Source organism: Hevea brasiliensis, chromosome 12 (assembly GCF_030052815.1).
Source record: "Hevea brasiliensis isolate MT/VB/25A 57/8 chromosome 12, ASM3005281v1, whole genome shotgun sequence".
Taxonomy (NCBI): domain Eukaryota; kingdom Viridiplantae; phylum Streptophyta; class Magnoliopsida; order Malpighiales; family Euphorbiaceae; genus Hevea; species Hevea brasiliensis.
Genome location: NC_079504.1, coordinates 54,680,725 through 54,690,290, shown reverse-complemented (window position 1 = coordinate 54,690,290; position 9,566 = coordinate 54,680,725). Strand labels below are relative to the sequence as shown.

Here is a 9,566-nt window from a genome sequence, read left to right as displayed (position 1 = left end):
TCATGCTTCAAAACTCCTATAAACATACTTGCATTCAAAAAAACCAACTATCTAACACACCTAGACATACTTAGATTCTTTTAAAAGATCAAAAGGAAAAGGAATTTACCTTTTTGCCTTGAATTGAAGAAGGAAGTGAACTAGCAATCCTAGCTTCAATCCACTTTCACCAAGCTTCGGTTTAGAAGAATCAAGCTTCAAAACATGAAATTTCTAAGAAAATATCCTTAAAATGCCCTTTGCATGTCTAAAAAATTGAGAGAGAGAGAGAGAGAGAGAGAGAGAGAGAGAGAGAGAGAGAGAGAGTTACTTTTGGATAGAAAAACAAGCTATTGGCCTTTTATATCCTTACTCTCTTGGGACTTTCAGTTGTTGAAAGTCACAGTTTTGACTGTCGGAGTCCATTCTGTCCAAAAAGGATTTGACCAGTAGAAAGGGACTTTGATTATCAGATGTCCATGCTTTGGCTGCTGAATTTCCTTCTACCTAAAACACTCTTAAAAAACTGTCTCGGCCATTAAGACATTTTCATTTTTAAATACATTTTGAACACATCACACATACATATACATATAGATATACACTTTTACAACCCCCCACAATTCCCTTATTGGTGAAAACTTTGAATTCACCAGAATATCCCATCTACAATAGAAATTTTGACGTTAAGAAATGGTAGGTGTTACAGATCAAGTTTTTTTCCCGTTAAAAGTTGTCTTTAAGTGCTCATGATTCCCAAGGAACATTCTGTAAGTGAATTGGACTATACCATATTATACACACTTGTCCCATTAACCCCTTTTCAACAGAAAGGTGATTTACACTTCCCACTATTTAGAGCTTCATAGGATGTCACTCTGATGTGATCATTGTTGTAGACTTTCTACCCGAGACTATTGCTCACTCTGTGGGCCACTGAAGTCCTAATAAAACTATTTTAATTCTTAGTACACACATACCTTCTCAAATCCAAGATTGTGATCCTCGACCTATATTTTGTCCTCGTTCCACTCCTTACACCATTGCCTGACTGTCTCAAATGACCAGCTATGAATAATGCCAATCGAGTGCCACGTTTCTCCTGCTACATTATCTAAAGCCAAAAAGTGAACTAGTGCCCTATACTTGCCACCAAGGAAAATAAAACTCCATGTAATCTATGTATTTTTAATTCACTATTACCCAGATAGAGTCATGCCCTCTCATTTTATGTAACCATTTCTTAACTCTCTTTCTAGGTTAGGAGTTCCTTGTTTCTTTTGTGCAACTTCTTTTTCTTTTGACTTAACCTTCTTAACACACTTGTACTTGGATCCACAACTTGTTCTACACATAGTTCGGTTTGCTCTCACTTAAACTCATTCCCCCAGTGATCCACATCAGGCACACAAATCTTAGAGTGGTGGTCCTCTCGATATCATCCTTATTACTAACCCTTTTAGTGAATCTATCTTTGAACCCATTCTTAATAGAATTGTTCTTCACTGTTGCTTGAGCACAAAACCCGGTTTGCTTGTTCACCACGCTATTCCTTCAAGTGCATTGCTGACTATTGGACTGTTATCCTTTAGAACCTCTGCACTATAGCTCTTGAATTCCCTCCCTAGAAGCTTAATCTAAAAGTTTCTTAATTATTCCTTCATCCTTTATGGTAGACGCTCATTTAAATTATTTGAATTTAAATAATTTGAATAATTTTTTAATTATAATATATTTAAAAAATAATATAATTTATATAAAATAATATTTTAGGAATTAATTTATGATATAACTATAGTAATAATAAAAATAGCATTTTTATTTCTGAAATTGCATATAGAATTTTGAGTCATTAAATATTAATAAAATTATATTTTCAAATTTAAAATTTTTTATTTAAAATTTTAGATCATTACAATATTAATATATTTAACTTTTTTAAAAAAATAAAATTTAGCAACATCACAATTAGTTAAAAATATAGAATTGATTAATTCGAAATTGATATAGTTAATTCAGTTTAATTCAATCCACTCAAATTTAATCTAAAATTTAAATACTTAAACATGTTATATATATATATATATATACTTTATTTTATTTTATAAAAATATCTTGAGATTTTCAAACGTGTGTACAGAAAGAACGCCACTAAAAAAAAAAAAAAAAAAAACAGATAGTGTAATAAGTAATTTTTTTTTTCTTTAAATTTTAGCACGTCCAAGTTCTTTTGCTCACGTGCTTCTCGTGGGCAAACGTACGCAAAATTTCCAAATGCTAAACGGTCCCAATACCTCGTCCCAACAAAATGGTGGATCCCACTATCTCCTTCCAAGCTGGAGCCTTTCAACCAATCACAACAAAATTGGTCATAAAGCAACCAATAAAAAGAGGATAAGGTTCCACGTAGGATACAAAGTTAAAATATTTTGAATTAAAAATTCAAGAAAGGAATATCCAATACCCATATCCTCTGTGTTATTTAATAATTAAAAATTTTGTATATGCGAAAAGGGAAATAGAGAGCTAAAGATGACGTACGAATTCTCACCCTTAAAAACCCCAAAAAAGGAAGAGCAAGAGGCAGCAGAGAGCATCGTTGATGATCCTGCCAATGGAAGAGTCGATGTTATGGATGAATTTGACGGCGTTTTGGGTATTGAAGATGATGATGAAAAGTTTTCGAAGAGTAATAATGTATATGGGTTACCGAGTTGGGAATTTATGGACTGGGAGGAAGAGGAACCACCAAATAATGAAAATGGAGAAGATGAAGGAACAGATCATTACAGTAAGTTTGAAGACAGAAGCTGCAGGCGCTTCTTTGAGGAAGATAGCCATTTTTGTCGCATAAAGAGAGAGATCACTGCTATTGGATTTTTGAATGGCGATGATGATGATGAGTACAACAGAGTTTCTTTGAACTTGAACTTGAATTATCAGGAAGTCTTGGATGCATGGTCTGATCGAGGTCCACTTTGGGCTAATGGCTCTTCTCTTTCTTCCATTCCAAACAATGCCTATTATGTCAGTATATATTTACTCAACTCACTCCATTATAATCCCTTAATTTTTTAAATTTCACTTATTTTATTTTCACTTTTAGCTCTTCCTTTTCTTTAGTTAAATTGAATAGCGATGTTTTATAGCGATAGTTTAAAGTTGTTCAGATGGGAGAGGTGCCAGTGATGGAAGAAGAGAGAACAAGAAGGGAAGCAAGTGTTCTGAGGTACAAAGAGAAGCGCCACACTAGATTGTTTTCTAAGAAGATAAGGTATCAAGTTCGCAAAATCAATGCAGATAAAAGACCCAGACTAAAGGTTTGTCTTCCTGAAAATTCTTATCCACACCAAAGTGTTAGTTTCACAGGATATACCTAATTAATTTAGAATGAATAAAGTGAGTTTAAATTTTTTATGATAAAAATTTTTTCAATTCAATAGAGACACAATAAGTCAAAAAATAAGGATTACAAAAAAAAAAAAAGTAGTTATCCCTATTTTTTAATAAAATGGTGAATAATATTAAGAGAAATAAATAAGGAGAATTTGCTCTTCACATTCTAAAGATGGAAGAAGACCATTCAACTAGTATTGATTGGCACAATTATTTTTAATTTTATTAAATGGCATTTTCTGATTGGATAAGTGCATAATAATAAAGCATTTTGTTTTTGGGTTGCAGGGTAGATTTGTGAAGAGAGTTTCATGAAAGGATACTGGAAATGGGCTTGAAATATCTGAAGAAATATCTTGGTGTTTGGACTTATTAATAGAAAATATGCCTTGTTTTTATTTTTTATTATTATTTCTAAAATTTTTGTATTGATGAGGAAAATATCTGAAACCTTTGGAAGAATAGAAAATATCTTGTGGGAATGCTTTGGAGAGTTTATGGGTCGTTGTTGTGGAGCTTTCTTACATTTCAGCGGGTCACCGGATGACTGGTCCATCACGGATAATTGACAATTGACTGACCATTATAGAATGGTCAATCTGGCATTTAGCCACGGAGTTTTCACGTACATATCAACCCAATAGTTAGATGGACAATTGCACATGCAATGTTAGAAATCTGCTAATGCTTGCATTCTATTAATTTTTTTTTATTATGTAGATCTCTATTTTTATGATTTTGTGAACATGTGTATATTGAGACTATAAAAATTCAATAATAAAAAAATTATATAATTATAAAATATATTTAAGGATATTAAAAATAAAATAATTATATATGACATGATTTTTGAATAAATTTTTGAAGAGCAAAAAATAATAAAGTAAAATTATTTATTAAAAAATCAATCTGGACTCCATGACAGTAATAAAATGTGAATGTGGATTTTAATTAAATAAAAAGTTTATGTAAAATATTTTTTAGAAAAGAAAATTTTATATTTATCTTTATATCTCTCCCTCACTATCCATATCCCATACGTTATCTTCCTTCCTCACTATTCTTCTCCCATGCAATGTCCTCCTTACTCACTCTCTCTCCCATACAAACTTTCTCTCCCTCTCTCCAACTAATAAGATCCCTCTCTTTCTCTCTCCCACCAATCAGTCCCCTTCTCTCTCTCTCTCTCTCTCTCTCTCTCTCTTACTAAAATTACTTTTTATTTTATCTTTTGTTTTATCTCTTCTTAAACTATATCAATAAGTCTTTCAATTACATCACAATTTTATATCTAGAACCCTATAAATACCTTACTAGGTAGATAACACACCCCTAATTGTATAGCCTGGTATATTTCACTATTCCGATGATCGGAGTCGGTCCGGATAATTAAGAGGATTAGAACCATATCTAAGATAACTAGAGAAGCCATAAACACAAATAATTAGTAATTGTCAATTAGTTAAGTATAAATAAGAAAAACAGAACATAAGAAGTTAAACGAGTCGAAAGTCACAACGATGGGTGACTTTCTCGGGAACGACTGCGAAGTCGATTTAAACTCAAATTTCGAACCGTAAAATGTGACGCTGCGGTCTTTAGAACTGTAACACCCTCCGGTAACCACTCGTACATCCTCTTCCCGATAATCAGGTGTCGATGCAGACTAGAACGTCCGGAAAAATATTTAAACTAAAGTCAGGAACCATAATTAACTCAAATATTAATAAGAAACACTTAGTAAAAATTTTAGAAATAAAATATTTAAACTCAAATTTCGAACCGTAAAATGTGACGCTGCGGTCTTTAGAACTGTAACACCCTCCAGAACCACTCGTACATCCTCTGCGTTAGAATAGGTGTCGATGCAGACACTAGAACGTCCTAAAAATATTTAAACTAAAGTCAGGAACCATAATTAACTCAAATATTAATAAGAAACACTTAGTAAAAATTTTAGAAATAAAATACAACTAAGCAAAACGAGCCGGTGCCCAAGCGATGGGTAACCGGAGGGAAGTTGCGGTTCTCGCAACGAGGAGCCCTAGACCCGGGGGAAAAATTATAAAATAATTTTTGGGACTCCAGAGAAGGGTAATTGAGGTTCCCATGGCATTAGAATGCCAAGAAAATACCTAGAAAAATTTTTCAATAGTTAAATACAATTTTGATCCGTTAAGCCAAACGGAGGGCATTTTGGTCATTTCGCCTTCAGAGGTGATTTTTGGCTGACTTGTCCAGTTGAGTAAATAATTAATATGACATAAAATATGAAGAAACATTACTGGAAATTAAATTGAAAATGAGTAGTGGAGGAAAGAAAAGAAATTGCAATAAAATGCCCATTTATGACATAATGTGAGGTCACTTAAAAACTTCCACCAATCACCATTAAGCTCCCATTTGACTAAACTATTAAAAGACATAAAATAAGACCAAAATAAGAAAGAAAAACCAGCAGCCATCTTTCAACAAAAGACCAGCCGAAATCCCTAAACCCTTTCCTCCATTGATGCTCAAGTTTAGCTTTAAATCTTCCAACATCCAACCTTAAAACCTTAAGTTATTTTCACTAAAATTTGCCCTAGCACCTAGAAAAAGCTCTTGGCAGCCAACAAGAGGAAGGAAATTGAAGTTTAGGGCTTGGAAAAATTCTGCCACTTGAGGTTAGTGCATATATGTAGTTAAAATACATTAATTCCATGATTTAGGCTTGTAATGAACTAGAAATTGTGAAATAATGAAACAAATTCAATGTGTATCTCCACCAAAGAATTCGGCAGCCCTAATAGAGGAAGGGTTTTGATGTTTTTAATGGACTTAGCATGAGTTGGAGATTGTATTTAAGTTATATATTTACATAGATGTTGAACTAGGGTGCTAATGGAGGGTTTATGGGTAAATTGCATTGGACATTAGGGTTTTGAGGCATGAAAATGTGACTTGGCTTATTAAACTGTTAAAGAACAATCTAACGGTCAATAAGTGACCATTTGAGGTATGTTGAACACAATTTGGACTGAAAAATGGTATGGTAAACTCAAGGTGTAAACTGCCCTAGGACAGCAGCAGAGGGACTGAAAATTCAGTCCCTTTGCACTGCCATAACTTGGGCTGTGTTAGTCCAATTGAAGTTTGGCCAATTGGACATGAAACTAGGCTTATAATGGCACATTGTTGCTGAAGAAACCATGCCCAAAAGACCAAAGCAAGAGGACCAAAACTTGGCCCCAATCCGGAACCCTGAAACTGATTCTGCAGAATTGGCCAAATGAACAGTAACTGTTCATTTGGCCATAACTCACTGTAGATTTGGTCAATTGACCTGAAATTTTTACAGAAACAAGTTAAGACATAGACAAACAACTTTCATGAAGGAACCTACCCCAAATTATGGCCAGAACCCATCCAACCAAGTGACTCTAGTTACTGTTCATGCACTGTAGATATGATAATTTTCTGCAGAATGCACATTCGGCCAGCTTGGGTCTTTGGGCCATATCTAGAGCTACAAAACTCCAAATGGAGTGATTCAAAAAAATAAATTCAACTAGACAAAATAAGGAACAACTTTCATGTTTTACATTTCTTCAAATTCCTACAGTAACAGTGTCCAATGGAACAGTGAAGTTGACTCACCAAAACTGAAAATTCTGCTTGTGTTGAGTTACGCTTTGAAATGGTATTAATACTTAATGCCAACAAGTTTTAAACACCAAATGTGGTATGTTGGGAGTGCCAAAGTCAATGAACATATTTTCTATCCAAAAGTCAACATTTTTGTTGACCAATGAGGTGAATAGTAACACCAAAACATGAAATTTACAAATTGAAGAATTTAAAAGTTTCAAATGCCCTAGTATACCTAACAAGATTGGTTTGGATAGTTTAGCATGCCAATAGGGTTCGATTAAGATCGCACATGGCAAAAATGCCATTCTGTGATTTTATGGCTTTTAGCCATTCTGACTTTGCATTGAGACTTGGCCTTGTGCCTAAGATTGATTACAGCTTGGTAGCTGTTCTGTTGCACACCGGGTGATGCATATGCGACCGATGGTGTGACGGCCCGAGGTATTAGATACCCAGTGCCAGTTTACCCGTTATCCAGTCCAGTCGTCTAGTGTAGGTTACTTGGGGCAACTAAATGAATAAAAGTGAACAAAGTTAATGAAATAATGAATATACCAACACCAAACAAAGAAAGCATACACATTCTATACACATTTATTTTCTTGCTATTTTTCTTTATTATATTATTGCACCACTAAGCATTATTGCTTAGCGCGTTGCTTTTGCCACGCGTAGGTACTGGAGATACCGATCGTGAGCCCAGTAGACCACGTGATCGGGTGAGTCCATCCGAAGCGCTTTCGATGTCTGTCACCTCGTCACCTGCAGTGCATTGGTAGGACACTAGATGTCATTTTGTCATTTTGTAATTAAATTTTTATTTCTCATATGTATTTGGGATTTATGTAATGTATTTTGAGCTTTATGTAAATAATAAAGATTTATGGTCGTGTATGGTATTAATTTGAGTATTTAATGGTTGTTTATATATGAGAACCTTGAGAAAGGGATGTTTTGAGCAATGAAAAGGTTGTTGAGACCTGAAATAGAAAAATTGTTGAGATCTTGATATTGAGTTTTGTGATGATATTGGAGTTTGAGATGATGGAATAAAAATATTGGAAGTGTTTTTAACAGGTTCCGAAGAACGGTTTTCTCCATTTTTAGCCGGTACTCCGCCGGATTTTTTTAAAATCTTCAGAACCTCAAATGAATAATACTTTTGATAAATGGTTAAAATAAATCATATTTCATAAATTAACCTCAAAAGCATGACACAAATTAAGTAAGGTATATTAGAGTGTGCCAGTACACCGTGTGGCATTACTTATTCGGGTATACTGTACCCAGTTAAGGGGTGTCACATTTAGTGGTATCAGAGCACAGTTTAGGCGTTTCTGGGCCTAGATTGAGTCCATACCATGCATTGCATTTGTAAGAGTCGAGGTGACACTAATGCATATCTTTTTATCTTTCTTATTTTGAATAGGATATGGACCCTTCATCTCGTAGAGCCGTTGAGGAGGAAGTGGAGAGTCATGCTCCACTGCAGCCGGTGAGACTGGGGCATGAGAGAATCTGCTCCGCCACTCAAGCGAGCCTGCTCGGCCTCCACAGAGCCATGTTCCAACAAATGGCCGACTTCTTTAGACAAATGGCCGGGTAATGCCAAGACACCACCGCCACCACCAGCCCACACAGTAAATCATACCCGGAAAGGCTAAGGAAGTTTGGAGTCGTGGACTTCTATGGCAAGAGAGAAGATGACTCATGGCGGTAGAATTGATTGAACAGTAAGTAGAGTACTAAAACAACTCCACCGCACTCCAGAGCAAAACCCGAAGTCGCCATCTCTTTCCGCAAGATGATGCATATGAGTGGTGGGACACCGTGTCCAGTGAAGTGCAGCCAGAAGCTGTAACTTGGGACTTCTTTCTCTCTGAATTCAAGAAGAAGTATGTGGGTACTGTATACCTGGAAGAGAGAAGAAGAGAGTTCATTAATCTGAGGCAGAGGCAGCTGTCAGTGGCCGAATATGAGAAGGAGTTTGTTCGATTAAGCAGCTACGGAAGGGAGATAGTCTCTAATGAAGCTGAAAGATGTAAGAGATTTGAAGAGGGACTAAATGACAACATCAAGATCCAGCTCACTGCCTTGGGAATCATAGAATTTACCAAGTTAGTGGAAGCTGCAATAAAGGTGGAAAAAGTAAGAATTAGTGAACAGACCAGAAGGGATAGACAGCAGAAGAGGGGACCAGGTCAGTCTAGTTCTGCTCCTGGATTTTGGAAGAAGTTTAAGGGTCCTCTTGCACAGAGTTTGGGTCAGCCACAGGGCCAGGGTCAGTCTCAGGGGCCCAGGCCACAGTTCACCCCTAGGAGAGGTCAGTCCACACCATCTGTGGGCAGCTCTCCAGGGATGGGGTTCAGGGGACCAGCCCCAACATCTTCTGCATGTCCACACTGCCTTAAATGGCACAAGGGGGAGTGTTGGAGAGTAACTGGTGCTTGCTTGAGGTGTGGGTCAACAGAGCATCAGTTGAAGAACTGTCCACGCAGAACTACTACAGCTGCTCCAACACAAGTAGACAGACCTGCTCTTACACCACCAAGGGGTAG

At 35.9% G+C, this 9,566-nt stretch overlaps 1 protein-coding gene across 1 annotated transcript; it reads left to right on the top strand.

Annotated features, from left to right (window-relative positions):
• Nucleotides 1-2,452: 2,452 nt before the first annotated feature.
• Nucleotides 2,453-3,873, top strand: LOC131171265 (uncharacterized). Its single transcript, XM_058130735.1, has 3 exons — nt 2,453-3,006; nt 3,150-3,299; nt 3,664-3,873. Exons 1-3 carry the CDS (start codon nt 2,512-2,514, stop codon nt 3,688-3,690), a joined length of 672 nt encoding a protein of 223 aa, XP_057986718.1. The 5' UTR covers nt 2,453-2,511; the 3' UTR covers nt 3,691-3,873.
• Nucleotides 3,874-9,566: the final 5,693 nt, after the last annotated feature.

Excerpts from the sequence above, each read along its gene's own strand:
- LOC131171265 (XM_058130735.1), top strand. The coding sequence starts at position 2,512 with ATGACGTACGAATTCTCACCCTTAAAAACCCCAAAAAAGGAAGAGCAA. Across the intron at positions 3,007-3,149 it reads TTCCAAACAATGCCTATTAT|ATGGGAGAGGTGCCAGTGAT; the intron begins GTCAGTATATAT and ends AAAGTTGTTCAG. Across the intron at positions 3,300-3,663 it reads ATAAAAGACCCAGACTAAAG|GGTAGATTTGTGAAGAGAGT; the intron begins GTTTGTCTTCCT and ends TTTGGGTTGCAG.